Source organism: Terrapene carolina, unplaced genomic scaffold, assembly GCF_002925995.2.
Source record: "Terrapene carolina triunguis isolate 2854851 unplaced genomic scaffold, T_m_triunguis-2.0 Scaffold85, whole genome shotgun sequence".
Lineage (NCBI taxonomy): Eukaryota > Metazoa > Chordata > Testudines > Emydidae > Terrapene > Terrapene triunguis.
The window spans coordinates 23,021,931-23,047,071 of NW_020664436.1; the positions used below are offsets into that span (position 1 = coordinate 23,021,931).

At 41.2% G+C, this 25,141-nt stretch overlaps 1 protein-coding gene across 1 annotated transcript in view; it reads right to left on the minus strand.

Annotated features, from left to right (window-relative positions):
* Positions 1 to 1,985: 1,985 nt before the first annotated feature.
* The window catches only part of DISC1 (DISC1 scaffold protein), a 339,029-nt gene continuing 315,873 nt past the window's right edge, over positions 1,986 to 25,141 (minus strand). The window contains 3 exon segments of the mRNA XM_024209411.3: positions 1,986 to 2,647; positions 2,649 to 2,746; positions 16,831 to 16,948. Coding sequence (XP_024065179.3) covers positions 2,606 to 2,647; positions 2,649 to 2,746; positions 16,831 to 16,948 — 258 coding nt within the window. The 3' untranslated portion in view covers positions 1,986 to 2,605.

Below are 25,141 nucleotides of genomic sequence, written 5' to 3' on the forward strand. Positions count from 1 at the left end.
AAAATTACATACAAATCAAGTAATGACTGATAGCTTAAGACTTCAGTGTTTTTATTATAGTGGTTGTATACTTTTTTAATTAAAAACTAACAACGCTTTGAAGACATGAAACATGAAAGCCACGACATTTTAAATCAAAATGGAATTTCTTCAAAAACTCACACAGCTAGAATGCACAGCTAGACAAAAGAACAGAATCTGAGGATTAACTGTCCCTACTTGAAGGCTGAGAGTCATTGTGAGAAAAGTGCTGTGACTTGAACTGCTGCAAAGCAGCTCCATTTGGTTCTTGCTGTGCTTTGTGATTTATAAATAGTCAGTGTGGGCCATGTTTGGCTCACACGTGCTGCAGAGTCAACAATGACAAAGCTCTGCCTTCTCCCCATGGTGGTACTCATGTGAGTAACTGCTAACCAAAGTGAGCATGATGTTCACACTCTGGGCCTGTGTGCGTTGTTATATATGCAGGGTGAACTCATCTTGGATTAGTAAAACCATGAACTGTCATTTCTGGCAGTTGGTGAGCCTTGGCTCTGTTAGATGTTAGCCCACATTTAGGCCCAACAGCATTATAACTTGGTAATCATGCCAGTTTTATGGCCATATTCTACCATCAGTTTTTACCCAGAATTGTCACTAACTTTAAGGAGGGTAGGCTGAATTTCATCACTGTGCAGAATAAGCTCTCTCCCCACCCCCCATTAAGTGGGATTTAAGTGGTACATAGGCTGTGGGCTGGCCCTATGCATAAGGGTGAATTTCACCCTGTTAGCACAACAATAGCAGCATACAGTCTGCACTTGGTCTGCCTATGGCTAGTAACTAAGGCTTTGTTCATCCACTTCTATGGGTGTTTGCAGAAAGTGCAGTGGAGAGGCAATGTGCAGGAACTCTCCAAGGATAGCTTGGAGAGGGCGAGCAGGTAGGTTGAAGGAAGAGAAACAGAAGCAGCAGCAGCAGGAGCCCTCCATTGGAGGCTGTGGATGAGTAAGGGAAAGGCTGCAAGGGGAGAAAGGAGAATTGAAGCCCATGCAAGGCACTGACCCAGGACTCTTCCTCACAACACAGATTCTGATCTAAAGATAAAAGCCAACCATGTTTTGAATTACAGGGCTGTAATCCATCCTGAAGATCTGATGACTACACAAACCACTGGAACTTGACTCTCATGGTTTGTCAGTTTTACCTCCCTGGATGAAATTATAACCCTGCTGTAAATCTCAGCTGCCTGGTGCTTTTTATATATATATTTAACATTTTGAGGTAGAAATTTTAACTCTAGTCTTTAAGTACACAAAGAAGAATGAGCACAGTTTTAAAGGTCTATCTGGCTAGTAGTCCAGGGATTTAATGTCTGAGAAACCACATGCTTTATTTGTAAACCCAGCAACTCTAATGGCACAAACGTAAATTATTATTTTTAAAAAGTCCATTTTTCAAAAATGAGGTACAATCTACTGTTGTGAATAATTGGCTTGAGCTAGTGATTTAAAGATTGAATTACATTGAATTGAGTTTTTAAGGAGCTGTTTTATTTATTTATTTTTAATTTCCCCCTTCATAGTCTCTGCAGCAAATAGCAGAAATAGGATTCCAAATGAAAATGTGATAACCTCAGTTTATTTTAGCATCCAAGTAAGAATGTTTTGATTTAGGAGTACACAATTTACTAATTGTTTGAATACTGCACCATTGTAAAATCACCAATATTTAGCTGGTTTTAGTTCCATTCCTTTTATTTTTTCCTGTAGCAAATAAAGAGATTAAACAGATAATATAACTTTATCAAACATACGTATGTATATACACATCCAAAAACCTTTCATTTTTATGACAATATAGGGCAGGTTAAAGAAGTAAGCATAGTATTAAGAAAAAATACTTAATGTTCATACATTATTCAAATATAAAGACCACAAATCAGCAGGTTATCACTTTAAATATTCGGAGCTTTTGGTATTAATATGCATTTGCTATACAATGTAAATGGTTGAAAAGCTATTGTTCTCTAGTCTGATGTTAATTTTCTCTGCTTTGTTGAATGCCACTGGGTAAATGTAGCCCTAATTTAAGTTAGAAGAATTTGGTTATTTTGAATTCTATCCTAGTGGTCTTACATTTTGTAGGAATCTGAAAATAACTTGGGTGTAAGAAAGATGTTACAAAGACAAAAAATTACTTATTCCCTCAGCTGTCTCTCAGCAATACTGAAGAATACTGCCTTTAACGTGACATGCTGAAGGAGAAAAAGATTGAAGAATGCACGAGTAAGGACGTTGTTTATAACAAGTTAGAAAAATCTCACTCTGACATTAAAGGAGACTCTGCTGAATCACTTGAAATGTATCAGTTTGTAATCGACACAATTACAGGAGCTGCTCTGCTCTGAACGCTGGTTTCCAGTCTGTGCCAGAACATGGGAAGCTGTGTAGAACACTTCTGTTGATAAACCTCCAGGCTCCATTTCTCCATAATTGATTTAGTTGTTGTTAGTTATGCAGGGAGAGAAGAGATCCTCAAGGCTTGGTAAGACAGTATTCAGTTACTAAAAGCAACCCTTTGTGAATTAACATTAAAACACCAGACCCCCCTCAATATTATTCCTTTAAGTCTTGTTTTCCTGGACACCAGCTGTCACAGAGGAAGTCTCCAGCCTCAGCTTCTCCTGCCTCCTTATCCGGCTGGAGCTGCATCAGCATGGCCTGCAGAGTTTCCTTCACCATCTGGATCTCCCTCTGTAGAGACTGTACATGCTTTATTAAGGAATAAACCTAAAGGTGATTGGCAGCCCCTTTTCTCTCTCCAAGTTATGAAATAAATTGTTGTTCTGCTGTTCACAACAGATGGGCATTGCTATCTAATTGTGGCTTCAAGTTCTTCCAAACTGTTTGGATTAAATATTCATATTTCACATTAATTAACTAATTAATTAATTAGGATTTCCAGTAACTTTGAAGTCCTCAAGTGGCATTACTTAGCGGTTCTCTTATAAGGGTTAGAAAAGAACTCGGTTGGAGGGTTTGTTTGGTTTTTTTTGGAGGGGGGGAGGGGAGAGGAAGGTGTAGATCAATATAGAGGTTGTCTATTCTGATGCCCAAAAACACTATTGCAGTCAATCTCCAATTGGAATAACCTGAAATCTCAGCACAGTTATTAATGGATATCAAAAGAGCTCCTGCTATTAATGTAGCAACCCCTGAGCTCCTGAACAGTAATTCTCACTAATATAAGACCAAATACTATCTTTGGATTCACATGCATTGTGCTGCCTGAACTCAATGGGAGCCACACACTTGCACATGAGTTCTCCCCAGCACTTTATACATAGGAAATAGGATAATTTTCAGGTAATTCTCCCTTCTTTGAAGGGATAAGTCCACAGAGCCTCAGTATGGGTCATCACTAAGGCTAAGATTTTGTCATGGTTATTTTTAGTAAAAGTCATGGACAGGTCACGGGCAATAAACAAAGATTCACGGACGCCGTGACCTGTCTCTGACTTTTGCTGCCGCAGATCCATGGTTTCCCCCCGCCGTCATGGTGACTGAGAGCTGTGGAGTTCCCCCTCTTCCCACAGAAGCTGCAGGGGGGCCCCTCCACCCATGGTGGCTGGGAGCTGCAGGGTGACCATATTTCCCAAAGAGAAAATGGGACACCCTCAGCCGCTCGCCTGAGGAGCGTTTCCCCCCATTCCCCGTGAGGCTGTCACCCATTGCTAGAACCCTGAGGAGGGCCCCCTCAGGAGTCTGTCACCTTATGCTGGAACCTTGCCAGGACCTCTGTGACATAAACATAGCCTTAGTCATCACTAGTTTGTAGTCAGAGGGGGCAGAACTTGCTCCATCTTCCAAAGCTAAGCCCTCTGGATTGTGAAACAAAAAAGGAGTCTCTCATCCTGCATCAGTACCTTGCAAAAAAAATACTTGACAAGAAACATGAACAAGAAGAAAGATTTTAACTTCTGCAGAGAACTTTAACCACAAGTTTGACAGATTTCTCTTAATGGATTTCGAGGGGAAGGCCGGCTCTGTGGACCTATCTCTTTCAAGAAGGGAACATTTTCAGGTAAGCAACCACAAATTCTCCCATTCTCTCTCCAGTCAAGGTCCACAGATCCTCAATGTAGGATTTTCTGAACAGTGACAAAATTCCTAGGGTGGGAACAAAATGTCACTCATAGAAAGGATTCTCTTACTCTAAGGAATCACTACACCATGCAGGCCCTACCTGCCTATGGTTGCATCAGCTGAAGACTGAGTATCTGTATTGTAAAACTTGGTAAATGTATGCAGGAATGACCAAGCTGCAGTTTTAGATTGCCTGAGAAGGGGCCTGCACTTTCTCAACCCATGATGCCACCTCCACTTGTACTGAGTGAGCTCTTGTTTCCATTGGAGGATTGAGACCTTTTGCTCTATACACACCAGCGTATACACTGTGAGATTGATGATCTAGATGCTTTAGCTCCTCTTTTCCTTGGATGAAATAAGACCAGGAAGGCTGGTCTTAAGCTCTCAGTTCTTTTCAGATATGCCTTTAAGGCTTGCTTGCATCCAACAAATACCATAGTTTCTCCTTTGGGTGAGAAGGATGTGGACAAAAGGAAAGCAATGAAAAATGCTTAATTGTGCTCATTATGCTCAATGAAAAATAAAATTTACTTTTGGAATAAAGGTGGGAGCCATTCACAAAACCACTTTATCTTTGTGGAAGATGCAGAAGGATGGATCAGTTGATAGAGCTCCCAACTTGGACACCCTTCTGGGCAAGCTGGTAGGGATGAAAAAGGTTAATTTGATAGCCAGGTAGTGCAATGAAACTGATTTAATAAGTTCAACGTGCACCTGCACTAAGGCATTGAGCACAATGTTCAGATCCCAAGGCAGTGCTCTCTGCACCAGAAGGACCCAATAGCTGAACTGCTTTAATGAAGCGACACACGTTGTTATGGTGGAACACAGAAGACCTTCTAGATACACTCAAAATTGTCGACAGTGCAGAAATGTGTACTTTTAAGGTATTAGCCTGCAACCTGACATAAAAACTGCCATGTAAAAATTCCAGAACATAAGACATTTTGGTTAAATGATGCTGAATATGTCTCCTACTGTGTGTATTTAGCCAAATCCTTGAATAAGACCTGTTTTTTTTTACTTTCTCCTAGATGCCAACAGAGTTTTGACAAGACCAGCAAACCTTTCATTTTAGAAACTTCCTTTCAAATGCCAAGCTGCTAGATTTGACTTGCTTGGATCTTGGTGAAGAACTGGTTCCTGAGATAACAAATCTGGTCTCGGATTCAGGAAAAATGGTAACTCCCACTGACATGTCCACCAGGTCAGGAAACCAAAGCCTTCCAGGCCAATGAGGAGCCACTAAGATCACACCCATTTCCTCCTTTCTAATCGTCTGTATTACCCTGGTGGTGATGGGCACTAGGGGAAAGGCATGTATGCCCAGGGCTTCTGGCTCTCTTCTCCTGGCAAAGTATTGGAAAGCCTTCCAGAATTGGAATTTTGAAAATTTTGGTATTCAATTGGAAGGATTTGTTGTGAAGACTCCATTATGCCTAACTGATTTTCCTTCTGCTCAGCCAGTCAACATTTTTATTGCTGGTGCCCTTGATGTGCAAGGTGATGATAGACAGCAGATGGGCCTTCACTGACTGCATCAATGATACTGCTGCTTTCTGTAGATCCCTTAACCTCATACTGCCCAAAGGCTTACATATGCCATTACTGGTAGACTGTCCATTATTATAAGGATATGACTGCTCAGCAATGCTGAGGCCAGATGTTGAAGAGAGTACTTTATTGCCACCAGTGCTAGAAAATTTATGCTTTTCTTTTGTTTTTTTTGAAAAAGGACCATGTTCCTTAAGTCACACATTTCTAGGAGAATACTCCTCATCCTTCCAGACTTGCATCTGTTATGACAGACCTGTCTGGTTCTGCCATGTTCATCTCTCCCTGGAACCTCTCCAGACTCATCCAGCAATCCAGGGAATTCAGAACAAGTGACAAAATGGTCACTTTCTGAGATGGAAAAATCAGAGAACAAGGGAATCAACAGAGAACAAGGGAATCCAAGGGAAGCCCTGGAGAGTCTTCATATGCATACTTGCTCAGAGCACTATCCCTATGCAGGACACGATCACCCCTAGAACACTCATTAGAGTGCTGACTGATGTCCTTGGGCATCTCCTCAGGAGGGTAATTGCTGATCTAATCTTGTCCTATCTTTCGGCTGACAGAAACATTTTGTGGGCCTCTGCATCTAGATAAACTAAGCACTGAGATGGCTGAAAATGAACCTTTTTGGAATGTACTATAAATCCATGCTGTTGCAACATATGAATTGTGGTTCAAGTTACTCAAGTGGACTCCTCCTTGGATGGGGCTCTTACTTAAATGTCACCCAGGAAAGGGTACATCTGTATCTACTACTGCCTGTGAACAGCCACCAAAATGAGTAATTTTGTGATGATAGTCTGAAAAGCAGCAATTTGTATTGAAAATGATTGGCCTCATGAGTAAGTTACAAAACTCCCCTGTGCCCCGATGAACTGGCACATGAAGGTAGGCCTCCCTCAAGTCGACTGATGTAAGGTAATCATCCTGGCAGATCACTCCCACTATTGACTTCAAAGTGTCCATCTTGAACCTGGGCCTCCTTATGAACTTGTTCAGGCGCTTTTAATGCAACACAGCTCTGTCCTCCCCAGATCTCTTGGGTACCAGAAATAAGAATGAATATTGGCAGGAGAACATCACTGCCTCGGTGGCTCTCTTTGTCACAATGATTCGCAAAAGAGGATCTATAGCCTTTGGTATATTCTGCCACTTTTGAGGGATTTGAGAGTAGTGGAGAAGGGAGAAAATTATTTGGAATCTTCTGACACACTTTTCTTGAACAACATCCGGGGCCTATCTGTCTGATGTTGAGAGGCCATTGGTCCTTGAATTTTAATAGCTATCCCACCCCCAGTTGTTGCTTACTGGACCCACCTGACCACAGTCAGGAGTTGTTCTAGTGTTGGAATTGCACTATGGGAAAAGTGCTCTCTCCCCTTCCTGGCCTTAAACTTGTTCCATCTGACTTTGTGTAGCCTCACCTTCTGTATTTAGGGGATTAGCCATGAAAAGGATACTTAAGCCTGTTATAGAGCTGGCTATTCCTTTTCCTGCATTTGTAATCAGGAAGTCCTGAAGGTCTTTTTGATTTAGCTGAGGACCCTGTCATGACTTTATCTAATGGCTCCCCGAATTGCTAAGCTGCTAATATGGTTTTGGCCTATCCCTGAACTCCTTAGTAAGCCAGGAAGAGCTACATAACAGCTGCATGGCGCAGCCCTTTGTCTCAATGGATCCCTTGTGGTACATGCACACTGCAAAAAAACGAACAAAACAAACCCCCTGGCAGAGAGTTTGAGCATGGGTCAACTGACTCAGGTTCACAGAGCTCATTCTCCAGGGCTAAAAATAGCAGTGTAGATGTTCCCACTCGGCTTGGTGTCAGGGCTCTGAGATCCTCCCCCTTTGCCAGGTTTCAGAGCCTAGGCTTCAGTTCAAGTGGGAATGTCTACACTGCTATTTTTAGCCCTGTAGCGCGGGCCCAAGTCAGTTGACCCAGGCTTTAAGACTCTCTTCCATGGCGTGGTTTGTTGTGTTTTTTCTCCCAGTGTAGACATAACCTTAGTGAGCCAGGCATAGCTACCTAACAGCTGCATAGTGCGGGTCTTTGTCTGACTGCATCTGTTAATGAGCCAGACAGCACTACGGAAGAGCCGCAGAGCACAGCTGTGTTGCCTCACTGAAGCCTAGGGTAAACAAGGCAGGATTCCAAAAGGGTTACCACCCCTTGTTAAAGCAGGCAGAGTTAGTCAGTCAGACATAAGTGGTGAGCCAAGAGGCCCCTTACTGCCTGCTTGTTCCTCCATGTCTGCGCTGCTCTCCCTCTCAGTCCTCTACAGCCGGCTGTATGAGGCATGGTCGACCCATAATGAGCAGAGTTGTGTTAGTCTAGCAGATGTGGCCTGGCTGACCTGCCCTATGAGCAGGGTTTGGTTAGTTTGGAAGTTGTGGCATGGTTGATCACAGCATAAGCAGTGTCTGGTTAGTCCAGGGAGTTTTGGGCCCCCTTTTCTGCCAGTGTCTCTGTTCCTCTGATTGCATGTGAAGTGTTCAGCCATAGAGGCCTGCCCAGACACGTTACACTGGAATCTAATATTTTATTATGCTTATTCTTTCTATGTATGAAAAAAAAAAACAGAGCTTTTAGCTCTGGAGCCTTCTGGTGATGAGTCAGAAGAACTGCCATCTCAGGAAGAACAACAAGCCAATTGTCTAATTTTCTTGGACCATTTCTTGACCTCTTTTCCCCCTTCTTAATTTACTCAGTAATCTTCCTGCACAGGTTGCAGTATCAGGGCCCAAAAACGCTAACACAGATTCAACTGATAATAGAGAAGAGCAAATCTTAATTTACAACAGTAAAGCATCATAGGGTATTCGTGAGACCCTGAGTTCTAAACGAGAAAAGACTGGAGCTGGAACAAAAACCTTACTTTTTTCAAAACTTAATACACAGAAAGGAAATGCTATACTGCTTTTGGCCTTCTTAGAGCTCATCCATTATGAAATGTTGTTTTACCCAAGTACAATGTCAATGCAATGTCAAAACAAAAAGGCACCTTAGGTTATGTAAAAAGCAAGCTCGCTCTCTCTCTCTTTTGAAAATATGAGTATAGAGAATCATGGGAAAGTTATGCAAATCACTCCTATGGCAGGCACGAACACCAGTTTGAAAAGCCTTTTGGCAGCTTTTGATTCTATTATAGCTTCCTCAAAACTTCATCTTTTATGTAATTTACATTCATTTACTGTGATGTTTCACTCTTTACACTTTATCATGGGGGAAAAACATTTTTTTTTTTAGTAGAGGGTACATTTCTCTTAATTTTTGGGCAGCTTTATTAATCTAATCTATGACTTCATATAAATAACAATAATAATATGCATTTCTATGTACTTTTCCTATCCAGTGATCTCAAAGCACTTTACAAGCACTAGTGAATTAAGCCTCACACCACCTTTGTGAGGCAGGGAAATATTGTTATTGTGTAATAAGTGGTCTCAGACCCAGGGCCAGCATTAGCGGATAGCAAGCAGGCTAATTGCCCAGGGCCCCATGCTGTAGGGGGCCCTGTGTGGTGGGGGTTTGTGCTTCAGCTTCAGAAACGTTGCAGAAATCCAATGTGTGAGCAGGTAAGGGAGGCAGAGTGGGGGATCCACTCCTTAGTTTCTGCCCTGGGCCCCAGCGAGTCTAATGCCGGCCCTGCAGATTGAATACCAAGATGTAATTTAATCATAAAGTTCTGCTGAAATCAGAACTGGTAAAAGCATAGCTCATGCAGTTTATGAACACCAAGAAACCCCTGAGATTTAATTACCTTTGATATGCAGCCTGGAACAACGTGCTGTTATTTGTAATATGCTAAATGATTACAAAAGGTTTTTAGGTAGAAAAAAATGGAAGCAAAAATTATATGCTTCACTACCACTGAATATTATATCGATGAGGCAAGAAGAAAGAAAGAAAGAAAGAAAAGAAAAAATATGAAGAAAAGCAGCTGTGTGCTGGAGGAGCAAGAGATATGACTGGTTTACGCTTGAAATACATTCTAGTAGTCTCAGGAATGTCACCACATTCACAATATGACAAACCAAAGGACACCAGTAATTGTAAAGTTAAGGCTGAAATACTGTGGCAAAGGGACATATATTGCTTTCAAGCAGTATGTAGAACCTCTATTGGTAACAAATGGAGTTCAGCATGAGGGTCACGCTCATTGCATGTCTCTGACAGGATGCAGGGCTACTACTAGTTTGCTGCTAGAAAATGAGATTAGCCCAATTAAGCTTCTTCCTCCCCGGCACAAAGTGCTCAAGGGCAGAAGAAGAAGAGCTGGATGCTATAAGCCAGAGACCCCAGGGAGGAAGACAGGAAACTCTTTAAGAATAGTTTGTTGGGTGACAGAAGGCCTTGGAGCTGCAGGCTGAGGTGATGGCTTAGACTGGGATTTTCTGGTTTAGATCTCTGATAATGTAATATCAGCTTGCTGTAAATAGTGCACTCTGAATACATGGGGGAAATATGTACAGGAGGAACACAAATGGCCAGAAAGATGTTTGTAGGTTGTTTGGTTGTTTTTTTCCTATTCTATCTGGCAAACTACTCTGCCTATTTACAGTGGCTCTAAGTACCGCAGTGGTCTGAGATTATGATGTCTTATACTGTAGGTGTTGTAATTCCCACCACACTATACAAGTTATATATTGAAGGAGCAGCGAGCTAGGGCTGCCTTTACTTCCAATTACTCTTCTCTGTTTCTGTCACTGTTCTCATGGGGCTGGAGTGAGGCCAGGAGTTCTCCAAGCCCATCTCCAGCCTTTGTATATCACCCTTTTCTTCCTTGTATGATGAATGCAACCCTTCCTGTGATGAAAGGAGCACTGCAGGTGCTTTCTTTGTTGTCTGTCAAAACCAAGTCTTGAATTGGCCAAGGACTAAGAGTGGTGTTCCCTTCCTCACCCCTCCCAAAAATGTATTACGGCTGGTCCCTCCCATCCTGAGTGTCAGGGATCCAAGCTGAAAACTAGACCTTATTTTAATCTGTGAATCTCCTTACTTTATTTATCAACATAGAGTATGGAAGAGAGCCATCCATGGAAGTATAAGGAGGTGGAACAATAAGGCATAATGGAGATGCTGCAAAACCCACTGGTACATGCATGACAAGTGTCCTGCTGGGTCCTGCAATTCTGTAATAAAAAATGAAGGTGGTGCTGGGGTTTGTGGCCGAGGAGAGTCAAACACCACACTACTACTGCCCTGAGAGTTCCTGCAGTAATGCAGAACATTAATTTCTTAAAGATTCATCCAGATGGTGACTCCTGACTAAGGTATGGTAAAGAACTAAATATTTATTTCACCACATATTTGTTGCAGACATGGAGCTTGATTCTGCTCTGGCATCATTTTTACACTGGTGTAAGTTCATTGACTAAGCAGAGTTACCCCAATTTACACTGATGTACAGGAGACCAGAATCAAGCCCCATGTCTTCACCAAATACACGGTGAAGTAAACAGGTTAGGACCTATGTGTATCTAATCGACATTTAAACATGCTATTACAACTTCAAAATCATTATTTGGGGTTTTTTAAAGGGGGGGGGGGGGAAGGGGATTTTGTGCATTTAACATAAGATAGCCCAACCCAGTTTTCTCTCAACAAAAGCATTTTCTCTAGAAGGAACTATTACATGCACTCAAATTGTCTATCAAACCCTAACTGCTAATTAAGAACAAAAATGACTGTGAAATTGCAATATAGGAGCCATTTAATTTTACTGGAAATTCTAGGCCTTTACTGTCAGTGAAGTAACACCTCTCATCAGCCCTGCAGACACCAGCAATGAGTCACCTCTCCTTCTTTGGTTTTTCCAATTAATGATGCAGACTGTTTTCATACACTTGCCACTGATTAACTATAGTTGACTGTTTTGTGGTTGTATTTGGTTATGCTACATATAATTTAGCAAACATGTCAGAGAGTCAGAGTGCTACAGAGGGGATTTTTTATTCTGTTTGTTTGATGCTTTTTTTATACAAAGGTACTGTTTAATATTTGCAGTGAGAAACTTCAATATCAAATGAGACTCCCAAGAGGCTCTGTGTAAATATTCAACACCAAGAAATATCGCCTTCTCCTTTGTTCATGTCACACCAGCAATTACTAGTAACAGCCTGGCTGATTCGAGCGTTATGTGCCGTCTAAATGTATAACGAAAAACAATGGCAACTGGGAATTATTTCCTCTAATATAGATTTAATTATTAATCAAAGCCATGATGTACACTAAATATTGGCTGAATTTCTTGACAGCTGCAGGAACGTAGTTATCTGTGGGACGTTTATAGTCCTTTTCATTAAAAAGAGACATCCATACACCTTCACAGCAAATTTCGGCCATACATACTTTTTTTTCTCCTCAGTATATTCACGGCTTCCTTTCTTTTATCTAAATACAGAGCAATCAAGAGTTTTGCTGGGAAGTTTTTACAGTACTCATTAAGTTCTAGATCATATTTTACAAATAAATTACATCTAGCCCTTACATAGTTTTATATCTTAAAAAGTATTTTTAATAAAGACCACATAAGCACTTACCATTTGAGATGTGTTTTCACTGAAGTCAAATAAATAAAGGCTGTGAAAAGCTCAATCCTTAACCTCCTTGTTGACAATAGTAACTAGTGCCAATTGTGGTGCTAGTTTTTGTAACACAGGAATAAGACCACGATTATTTCATAGGCTATTTAACAGCCAACAGATTGATTTTGAATAATGGTTTAAAGATTTGATTTTTTTTCATCCCTTTTAAATAAAACAAAAGGACAACTTGATAACTTTTGGTTACGTTCACCTTCAGTGGATTTTAGTCAGTAATCTAGAGTTTAAAGGCTCTATGCTGCTAGCAATCACTTGAGATATTCAACAAACTTTAAATAAGTTTTCTGATTTGTTCTTGATGCACCTCCTGGAAGCCATAACAGCATCCTTCCCACAGGACATGATGTACATGTTATCCATTCATCATTACAGGATTTAACTCCATTTATGTAATCACTGATGTCAAAGAGCCAAGTCTTGACGCAAACCCATGACTTCCAAATCTCCAGATTTCTGTTGTGATCTACAGTACCTGGACTTAGAAACCAAATTTTCACCTAATAGTGCATTTAACAAACACCATTAAATTGTCTTTCTTCACTATTGTTAATTACACTACCTATGAACCTTGTATGTATCTTAATGCTAACTGCAAAGTATATGATCATGTTAAGATCAATCTTGTGAATAGTGAAAATTGCTTAATATTAGGGTTAAGATATTGTCTATTAAAACGTGATCAAGGTGGGGAAGGAAATATGGGGGTCTGGGACACTCAAAGCTAACCTGGGTGAAAACTTAATTGTGTTTCTAAATGAGATTGACCCACAAGTCTGTTCAAAGTTCAAAATGATTTTTAATTAACTTTTACATTTAGAATTTAAACTAAATTGAAGCATATACTGCCGTTATAAAAATAATACTACTAATATGTGCTTCTGTAGTGTCAAAAATCAAAAAGGTTTCAGAGTAGCAGCCGTGTTAGTCTGTATCCGCAAAAAGAACAGGAGTACTTGTGGCACCTTAGAGACTAACAAATTTATTAGAGCATAAGCTTTCGTGGGCTGTGGGTTGTAGCCCACGAAAGCTTATGGTCTAATAAATTTGTTAGTCTCTAAGGTGCCAAAAATCAAAAAGTTCTCTTCAAACAAAAATGTATGAAACCTCATAACAAACTTGTAAGGTGGGTAACTATTGTCAGACCCATTTCACAGCTGGGTTAATTCAAATATAGATGTAAAGTGACTTCCAAAAGAAAATATAGCAAGTCTGTGGCAGACTCCTGTCTCCCAGTGCTCTTCTACCCATTGGACACACTGGGCTCAATTAAGAATGAGCTATAAGGTGTAAAGTTAGAACCTCCTGCCACTTCTTATAGGGGAGTTAAATGGGTGTATGTATATAGCATTGCGAAGAGATCTCAAACAGGATTAAGGTTGATCCATTATACTATACAAATGCCTCACAGACACATTACAAATTGGTCTGTGCTAAACACAGGTTAATTATCTTCCTGTAAAAATAAGACAAACATTTAGAGCAGTGAGGGATTCTAAGTGATGACAAATTACTGCAAAATAGCTAATTACATTGGCTGAATCATTCTGTTTCTCATAGGAATTTTAAACAGTAAAAATATTATGCACTTTTAATGAATATCAGGCTTATTTTATGATTTTAAGCTTTTGCAAGGTTGGTAATGGCTCTCCAGGTCTATAAAACAATACAGCATCTCAAATAAAGTGTCTCATCTTCCTCTTTCTTTCCATCTGTTAGTGTCTCTTACGATTTTGTCCTTAGCCTCTACACTGTCTTTCCTTCATGACCTTGTCTGCTCTTTATGGTTTCAACTACAGCCTTGATGAGGATGATTCTCAAATCTACGTTTCTTAGAACTGTATGCCTTCTGTTCAGTTCCTCATCTCCAGGTGTCTTTCTAGCACCTCCTCTTGGGTGTCATTACAAGCTACCATTACAAACTCTCCAAAATGGAATTTTTTTCATCTTTCCTTTCAATACTTCTCCACTCTGTCTCTTCTCTATCTCCATTGAAAACACAATGATTAAGAATTTGTGTGAGACAAACTGGGAAATAACATGTATTATTTTTTATGAATATGGTGCATGACTCTCCTTATTTATGATGGAGTTGCTATAGAGTTAGATCCAAAGGCCTTGTTAAAAGAACCAAGCAGGGAAGGTAAAATAATGGGCTAGATAAGGAGCATCCCACCAAACAGTAAAACACAGTAGCCAAGTTTATAGCCACGAAGAGGTGATGCCTATGTCTCAACTCTAGTGAGAGAGCTGTTTGGCCAAGGCTGATGAGAGACAGACCAAAGGGAAACACTAAGCCATTACAGGAGCCTGGGCCTAGAAAAGGGAGGAGGGTTAGGTGAGCAAGGTGAGGCTGCCCAGAGAGAATCAATGAAAGCTGATAGGCTAAGGGGTACACAGAGCCTGCTGCAAGCAGGAAAGTCTATTTTTCCCAGCCAGAGATGGGGATTAGCTGGGCTAACAGGAACCTACAAAAGCTGATGAGGAATGATGACGGTGTAGGTCAGAGCAATGTGTCTAGCTTTTTTATTGTTTTTACCTTTTGCTCTATGTGCTTTGTGCCTCTGGGGAAACAAATGAATAATACTTTGTTTTGAAGACCCTGTTTTGAGTTGCTTTAATCAACTCCCTGGTCACAGGTTCCCAGAGCGAAAGGGCTTACAGGTTCCAAACGCTGTTCAGCCTGTGTCATTAACCTGGCTGGGAACCAGGAAGGCTGCAACCCAGTGACCCAGTCCCAGAGTGGTTGGACTGTGTGGTTCTGCCTGGATTGAAGTGCAGGAAGCCAGCCTTGTTACTAACAGGTGCACTTGAGAGGGAGGGACTAAAAGAGGTCCAAGGTGCCGTTCTCCCTGTAACCGTGACACTTTGTCTCCCAGATTTACAATCAGAGTGGTATATTTACACTTCTCCCCATATACTTGTCTCTAGTAAGCATGCCCCTTTTTTCTCTGTAATATAGCCATCCTCTCTTCATTCCTCCCCATTCCCTGAAAACCCTTGTCCAGTTCTTGTCCATCATTATCTTCTGTTTTAAACTTCTTCTCTAGACCTTCCCACCTCTCCCATCTTTTCTCTCCAATCAAATCCATATAGTGTTTCAAAATCATTCTTCTCTCCTGTCACTCCAACAAAATTGCTGCCCTCTGAGAAAGCCAATGAAAGGATTCAATCTGTATTTAAGTTTCATATCCTAGTCTTCAAAGTGTTACATAGTCTTGGCCCCATCTGTATATTGGCTCTCATTTTGTACGCTATTCCTGAACCTCTTTCCTTACTGCTCCCTTCATTGTTCTTCTTGCACTCATGGCTATTCATTTCTATCACATTGCTCCTGTGCCAAGAACAATTGCAAACTCTCTGCCCTCTATCAAGCCCTCTTTCTGCTCCTTGCTCCAGGAAAGCTTGCTACCTTCTCCTCCACCCAAATCCTCCTCCCATCTTCTCTTACTTGAGCTAGTGTTCCATGGCTCATCATGTCTTTAGCTTGTATAGCTTAGATTGTAAGCTCTTCAGCAGTTACAAAGAATAAATACTAACCCAAGACCCCAGCCCAACCAATCTGTTCTTATGCTTTTTACATGTACACTTTCTGAAGGCTAATTTCCATTCTCAGCAGAATCACTACCTTTGGTAGAGGTAATTTATTTCTACAAACACAATAAGAGGATTAGACAACACAGGTGAAAAAATAGTCTGTACTTTTAAAGTTGGGAAATTTCTACATATGTAGGTATGGCAGATGGCTCTGTAAAGGTTAAGCAACCTTTACCCAGATGCTGGATGGCGTAAGCAGCCTTTTGGTACTTTCTGTATTTTATCCAAGGGCTTTCAGCTGGAAGAGAATCAAATACCCAACTCTCTTATGGCTATTTACACTGTACAGCGCTGTATGCAGGTTAAATCACATGGTAGATGCCACATGATGCATCTTTGAATGAATATTTCAAAAGGAACAATAGCCAGATTAGAGATCTATAATCAATTCTGACTGCACATGAACTCGCATTTAATTTGACTAAATCGATCATGTTTGAAAGTGCAGATTTGTGTTGGCTGTTACACGTGTTCTACTTAGTGCACTAGACACTTGCAGTGATGTGTACATTATAAAACTCAGAGATTAGATTGATAGAGATAAGCAGATGACTATTTCAACATTTAGTCTAAGATTAAATTTACAGGATTTATCTCAATCCTATTTAAGTCAACGGAAGTCTTGTCATTGACTTCATCACGAACTGGATCAGACCCATAGTGAATGAGCACTATGGGAATGTTTTAGTAGACCAAAAATGTCCACATTAGCTAAATTCACTCATTTCCACCTTACTTAACATATCCAGATTATGCTAAAATAAACTAATGCTTTACATGAAGCTGGGAGATAAATACAACAAGGAGTCTGGTGGCACCTTAAAGACTAACAGTCTTTAAAGTGCCACCAGACTCCTTGTTGTTTTTGTAGATACAGACTAACACGGCTACCCCCTGATACTTGGGAGATAAATAGTTAATCTATGTAGCAAAAGGATATGAATAAAACTGTCATCCAAGTTGCAGACTGATGCTTGGAGTTGATCTTCTAATTGCACCAGTTTCTCACTTATTGCGTCACATTTTTCTCCCAGTTCTGCAGAAAATAAGTGGAAGTCCTAGGAGTTGAAAAGGAAAAGAAAAGGTGATTGCTATTTATTCCATTAGTACAGTTCAAATTCATGGCAAATTAAGGATAAAATAAATATTTTAAAACAGTAAGACTGGATGACTCAGGGAACTGGTAACAGGATATAGTGCCTTGCATTGCTAGGTCACTCGTTCAAACCCATGGTCCGGTTTGTACTGAGTGAAAGCTGTTATTGTATAATGATTTGGTGACCTATGTGAAATGAAATGAGCTGGTGGTCTCAATCCATCTCCAAGCAGCAAAATAAGTCACGATAATTGTCATACTCAGCAGGGAATTAAATGGTCACTGAGATGGAACTGCCCTCTCACTCCCAGCCCTTCAGTGAAGGGGAATCTTGCACTGCCTATGCTGTGCATGTTCTATCGTTAAATAGACTATCGTCTCTAGGGGTACAATTTTCAAAACCACCAAAATACTTTAGAAATCAAAGTCCTATTTTTCAAAAGTGACTTAGAAAGTCTCACTGAAAGTCATTGGACCTAAATGTCTAAGTGCCTAAGTTGCTGTTGAAAACATCACTTGGGCTTCTAAGTCACTGGTATTTTTCAAAATTTTACTTGAAGGCTATAAATGTTGACATCTCTTTCAAGCACAAAATTTGCTAAAAAATTTTGAAAAGACTAAAAAATCTGGCTGAAGTGTTGAGAGACTTTGCTTGAATAATTCAGAATTTTGGGAGGGCTTGACATATGTGCCATTATTTAATGTTTTTCATCTTAAGATAGCTCAGTGGTTTGAGCATGGGCCTGCTAAACCCAGGGTTGTGAGTTCAATCCTTGAGGGGGCCACTTAGGGATCTGGGACAAAATCAGTACTTGGTCCTGCTAGTGAAGGCAGGGGACTGGACTCAATGACCTTTCAGGGTCCCTTCCAGTTCTATGAGATGGGTATATCTCCATATATTATTATAACAACATGTATTGATCTAAGATAATAGACTTTAATTTTGTTGGTTTAGACCAGGGGTGGCCAACCTGAGCCTGAGAAGAAGCCAGAATTTACCAATGTACATTGCCAAAGAGCCACAGTAATACGTCAGCAGCTCCCCCATCAGCTCTCCCGCCCACCGGCTGCCAGTCAGCGCCTCCTCCTCCTCCCTCCCCGCACCTCCTGATCAGCTGTTTTGTGGCGTGCAGGAGGCTCTGGGGGGAGGGGGAGGAGTGAGGGCATGGCAGGCTCAGGGGAGGGGTGGAGTGGGGCAGAGCCAGGTGTTGAGCAGTGAGTACCCCTTGGCATATTGGAAAGTTGGCACCTGTGGCTCCAGCCCCCGAGTCGGTGCCTGTACAAGGAGCCGCATATTAACTTCTGAAGAGCCGCATGTAGCTCCACAGCCACAGGTTGGCCACCCCTGGTTTAGACTAACAGTATTCTGCTATTGCATTACAAAGGAAAGCAAGAAAATATAAGCTTAAAAACTAGTTGTTTCCCACCATTTTTATTTCAATCACAGTCCATTTTAAAATGTATAGTGCTACTTCCAGTTACAGGATGCATCAAATTTTGCAATTAACCAGGTTTAGAATATTCGCTATACATATTTCCTTGCAGTGTCATTCCTCATTAGGTGAACAACAAATTGGCAAATGATCATTTTGGAAACAATTAATTTTAGAACTTTTTTTAACAGTGACACACAAAAAAGGCAATTTTGCTATTTTAATCTGCACCTGCATCTACACTGGGTGACATGGCCAGGCTCAGGGGAAAGCGAAGTATATGTAAATGGGTCATTAGGTACCAGATCTGAATTTCCATGACCACAGTATTGAGACAACCATGGTCATTCACTAACGGGTCAGCCTGAACTATTCTTCTCTTGCTGTATCCCCTACGAATTCATCCAAACAGGTGATGTTAATTTTACACATGCAGCTAGTGTCCTGGGTCTTAAAAGAGCCTCAGAATCAACAATGCCAGCTGCTGTGATGCTTCCTTAAATCATGGCATAAATAATGGCAAAGGATTCTGGGGCCTATGCAGAAAGCCAAGCATTCACTAATAATAAGCTAAACCAGAAATGTCTTCCTTGAGGAAAAATACACAGGAGGGGGGGGGGGGGGAAGCGCGGGGGGGGGGGGGGGGTGGGGACAGGGAGCAACTGAGACAAGCTGGGGTGACCAAATAGCTTCACTGCCTAGGTTACCAAGGTAGACAGGGCTTCTCTTATGAAGCTGGGGTGTGCTGTCCAATGTGAAGTATTTTGATTCCCAACTATATTGGTTCTGTGGATCCTTAGAGTGTTGGCATAGTCATCCATGGTGTAACAGTGAATTTATACCAGTGATGAATTTGGCCCATTGTTTTTAAATTCAGAGGCAGGTGGGGAGAAGGTGGCATCTCTCTCTATTGACTGTAAATGTCCTTGTCTCAGAACTGGGTAAAGAAAATGAGTCATCCATCGAGCTGGTAAATTGTTATTCCGTACACCAGCAAGCTCTTGTATGTTTTTTTAGGGAGAGGGATAACCTGAGCAATTTACACAACTGGAAGGCTATTAGAGAATAGCTTTGTGAGAAGCATACAAGAAAAGAGTGCAGCATTCTAAGTAAACTTTGGTATCTCTAATGCTAGAAAAAGAAGAGTTAGTAAATCATTGACAGTCATTGCTCTGAAAGTATATCTAAAAATGATTATCTATTGAAAGTTCCATCTTTGAATGCCAATTTTTCTAAAGAAGTTAACCAGTCATAAGAAAGTTAGATGTCCATATAGCCATCATTTCAAATGCGTCAATGTTGCATGTGTGCGTGGGGAGCGGGGGAGGTTGGTGCAGTGATGGTTTGCTCGGTACTATAAAATACGAACACTTGATTTAGCAAGAAAAGCTGTTAATTAGGATTTGAAAGCTCTTAAGTGCAGATTTGCTTTGATGGATAAAACATATGAATGAGGTTTTCCAAATCAAGCTATCACTGCGGACTGTATGCTTAGGTAAAATAAATTACCACAGTACAGAACATGAAGAAGTGCTGTTTTAAAGTGACATGTAAACAAAAAGCAGGCTCTAGTTCCATAATATCAATATATTGAGTACTTTGTCTGGATCAGACTACAGTACATTGCTTTAATTAAGGGCTATTCGTATATTAGATTATAGATCAGACTCACGCTGTCAAAAACTATGAGATTTCCAAGGCTGGTTTGAAAAAAATCATGATCGGAGGCAACAGTTAAAAAATATTGTGTAGATTAAGTGATTGTCTTTGAAAATGTGTGTCACTATATTTAAGCAAAATGATACAATAAGGGTATGGGTTATATTGGGACGTCCTCATTTTCAGATGGGTTAAGTCAAGTCTGAGGTCAGAGTATTTTCATAGAGTACTGTTGCATGTACTCTAGCCCTAATATCAGTCACCTAACTAGCACAATTGCTGAAAGACAGGATTGGTTACCAGAGTCCCTTGAACCCAACTCCTTTCTAAAGCTGCATTCATCTGTGCTTCATGGTATACGAAATACACAGGAGCCTTAAGGTATCTTAACTGCAGCATTAACTCAGGTGATCAGCACCTAGGTCTGAGCATCTGGGTTTGTCTAGCTCAGCTGTACATGGCCACACCGCAAAGCCTTACCTGAATTACTGTGTCCTCAGTGGTGTGCACTCACCCATGGGTGTTGCTAGTACTGCTGGGGCATATGCCCTGGTTCTTGGCACTGCAGTAAACTGAGCTATGCTGTGATTCTTTCCCAGTGAATTGTCTGAGAACTTGTCTGTCCCTCTGGGCTCATGGGGTAATTGTGGGAAAGCACTGGAGGACTATCAACCCTCAAGTGGTTTAGCCTGCATCCACATTGCAGAATGGGTGGGTCATCAATCCAAATGAAAACCTCACTCTGATTTTAAACTATCACCTCAGACAATCCAGCTAGCCCAGGTGAGACAATTGTGTGTGTGGATGGGAGAGAGGTTGAGGGCCACACCCAAGTAAAAACCTGTGTTAACTCTGCCGTGAAGAAATGCCCTGATCAATGAAGAACTATTCTGTGTTGGTCTACTTCAGACAAGTTTTACTCTGTTGACAACATAGGTCACCTCATTTGGCTCCTCCAGATCATCTCCTAAAGTCACATGCAAAAGGAGATCTTCCACCACACCCTCTCTTTGCAGCTATGATCTGTGTATTAGTTGAAGTGGGCTCCCAATTAGACCTTGCTTTCCCTTTTGTTTTCTGATTCAGCAGTTACAGGAGAAAAGGTCCATCTTTTGGTATACCCAGTATTTCTTATCTTTTAGCTTTTGTGGGTAGGTGGAGGGGTCCTCCAAGCCCATGTCAGATCTTAGAGCAGCTTTTCCCCAGGTTAAGAGTGTGCCCCTTTTGGGGAAAAGGGTGCACAGACAGACCTCCCAACTGTTCTCCAGGGTCCCAGCTTTTATTTCTTTTTATAAAAAGTTAGTGTCTAGCTGTTACTTTGTTTTAAAAAAAAAACATGTGAAAACATGACCCAAGCGTACTTATGCAGCAATGTCTGCCTGAGTCTCCAAAGAACCTGAAACAGTAGTGTAGAAGTGTGAATTGTGCCATTCATTTCACTGGCTAAAACGCCAATGTTAACATTTTAAACTATTCCACTGCTCAGCAAAGCACATAAGAAAGAAGAGGAAGCATCATGTTATAAGAATCTGCACATTCTACTCAGTATGTCTGCACCCTTTAGGTAGGACTTTAACAAATACCTGTCAGGGTTGGAGGGGCATGATTGGTTTCCTTTTTCTGAAGTGGGACCCCTCAACTTTAAAAAGTTTGGGAAATGCTACCTTAGAAAATTCTAATTTCCTTCCTCTTTTTCCACTCAGAATGTCCTGTGTCACTCCAGGCTCTGTATATCAACGTAATCTCAAATAAAAGCAACAGTTACTTCAGATGTACACTGATGTAACTAAAAATAGAATCTTTCTCCTTTCCTGTTTGCTCATCCCATACGAGCAGAAATCCTCTTTCTGTTCTGTACCAGCTGGACTGGATGTTTTATCTCTTCCTCTCTTTTGATTTGTCACTGTCACGCCTCAAGTTTGCACTGCTTGATAGACTTAGATAACCTGGAGACATTCTCTGGTCATTGGCACTCTTTAGGGAATTTCCAATGTTTCCCATTTAAACTTGAGGTTTAGCTTGAGACTTCAACCCCTCAGGCTAGTCAGGATGTCAAAGCTTTTCTTTATTTATTCTTTTGACTGGCTGAGGAGCCAGAGCTCCAAGCACCCTTTTAGTGTGACTTCCAGCTCTAAAATGAACTTGAGGGCAGTTAGTTTCCAGATAAATGATGCATACAATCATGTACCCATGTGCTGTTGCAGAGACGCTGTACAAAAACTGTCACAGGATGAAGTGCTAGGTAAAGAAATGGCTAATTTTTAAGCTTCCATTCCTTTTTGAGAAACAGCAGTCCCTAATACAGTGTATCCAAGCATCTCAGAGTGGTGATTTAACAGTGCTGTTGGGGAAAGGGAGATCTGTCGACATACACGGCAAGTGAAGGTGTGATTGTTGCCCGGATAGGCATAGCCACCTTAGCTTTAGGTACAGCTACACTGCATGCGTCTTTCGGCGTCGTATAAAGTACACAGCCCCCCTACTAAGGTATAATAGCAGTGTAGTCAGTGAGGCATAGTTTAGGCAAGCAAAGACATACTGAAGGGTGTGGGTACGTACCCAAGTACATACCCTACATGGCCCTCTACTCACCCAAGCCCTACCTCCCCAGCTACACTGATATTTTTAGCATTGTAGTGTCCTGCTGACTGCCAGGAGATGGAGCCTTTCCCCTCTGTGGGAAAAGACTCCCCCAGCAGGGACAGGCCCTGGCAGGGGAGAAGCAGCGGGGAAAGGCCCTGGCAGGGGAGAAGCAGCGGGGAAAGGCCCTGGCAGCTCCTTGTTACTGGATCCTTTCCCCGCAGCAGAGAAAATCGTACATACCCTGGGTCCTTGGAGGGCTTGTACTCTGGTTGTTAGCACATGCTGAAGCTCATGTCACCACATCTACACTGCTATCGTTACCTGTGCTAGCTAGATTAAAGCTAGTGTAGTATGCCTACCTGTGCTACAATGACACCTTCACTTGCAGTACAAATATACCCTTAATGTCTTCTAAGAGGAAAAGTAGCACTGTCCCCTCCAACTCTGAGACTCTTTGGTCTGTTCTTATGAGAACCGTGAAACATACAGACTCCTGTTTGCTAAGTATTTAGGAAAGCAAGATTCTAATTTCATTATCATAATTACCAACTAGAAAAGAGGTACAGCAAGGAAAAAAAGTCCCACATCACACACTAGCGTTTGAGGAAGGAACACTATTCTCCACTTAGCTTTGGCCCCATAGATCACAGCAAGAAACCCGCTAACCCCACTTCCCTCTTCAGTCCCAGAATGACTCCGTGAAGTCAGGTTTTCTTTTAGGTGCAACATGGAAAAAGTGGCTCATGCCGGAAGGAGAACAGAATAAATATTTGCAAGTCAACCTGAACTGAGTTTTCACAGTTCTAGTGGGCAGACTGTCAATCATCTTCTAATAAGGTAAGAAAGTATTATCTGCACTTTACAAATGGCAAAACGAAGGCACATCATTTAAAATTACTTGCATGGGGCCACACTGCAAAACAGCAGTAGAGCTGTGCTCAAAACCCGTAACTCCCAACTACCAGCACTTCACTCTGACCACTATATTTGGTATCAATGGATCGAATTACTTCAAATACATAAATATGTAGTGGGCTTAATTGTTTACTCACTTACACCAGTTAAACCCCTATGTAAACTTCAATGAGTTCAACAGATCTACTCTTAACATATACCTGTGTAAGTGAGATTAAAGTCAGATCCAGTACATAAACTGCTGCATATTTTCATTCCATCCAGTTTGGCTTGCCCATTTGCATCAACGCTAAGAAACACAAACTACATGTATATTTATCTTCATTTTAGCACCCCACTTATTTTTGTTAGCAAGCATGTCTTATAATAGTAATTTTGTTCTGACGCATTACTGCTTTCTCCTGCTGCAAAGAGCTAAATAAAATTTTAAAGAGAGAATGAGCATTCAGAAAGGAATTATGAAGATGTCAAATTGGTTTGACAAGGAACTCTTGAGATTTTTCTACCATTCCAAACAAAAATAGGCCTATGACAGTATTACTTTTGGCATACCGACAAAAACAACGTTTTGATACATCTTTGTATACTGTTCAAGTTCATGTGACAAAAGCACCCATTTACTTAATGCCAAATTCTCGCTGCTACTGAGTTAATTACACAGATGTAAATCTGAAGTGAGATCAGAATATACAACATATACTTAGAGGAATGATGGGTTTGTGATTAAGGCACTGGTCTGGAACTTAGGAGAGCCGGGTTCTTTTTCTAGCTCTACTACAGACTTCTTGTTTGACCTTGGGCAAGTCATAGACTCCTTCTGTGCCTCGGTTTCCCCATTATAAAATAGGGATAATAATGCTTTTGAGTGTCTTGTCTATTTCAATTGTAAACTCTTTGAAATAGGGACTGTCTCTTGCTATGTGTATGTACAATGTGGATCTTGTTTTAGGGCCAGTAGGTGCTACTGTAATACAAATAATAAATAAGGGAAATAGAAGACTTGTAATTCAGCTGTTCAGATGAGGAATGGACCAAAATATGGGTGAGTTTGTGGACCAGTCTTCATATATCATTCTTGAGTGACTGCACTTTTATCTTGTTTCTAGGTAGAGCCATAGCACTGTTAATAACTGCTGTTTTGGGGTAGGCTAGGAGAAGAGGAGCATATGAGTATTATTATGAAATGTTTCAAGATCAAATATTTGTGTAGGTTTTGAGCTTTTTCTTCTGTTAGCGGAGACCCTCTTGGTGCTCTAATTTATAATACTAACAATTACAACGTTTATACAGAGCCACTGATTCAGCCCTTCAAAATGTTTTGTCCAGGCTGCTTCAGCCTGCCAGTCCAGACCTATCCTTCAATAACCATATGGAAATGTGGGTTGACTCTGCCTCCAGGGACAGGGGGATGGCTGGATACAGGGCCAGCTCCAGGCACCAGCTTGCCAAGCAGGTGGTTGGGGCGGCCACTCTGGAGAGGGGCGGCATGTCCAGCTATTCGGCGGCAATTCGGCGGACGGTCCCTCACTCCCACTTGGAGCGAAGGACCTTCCGCCGAATTGCCA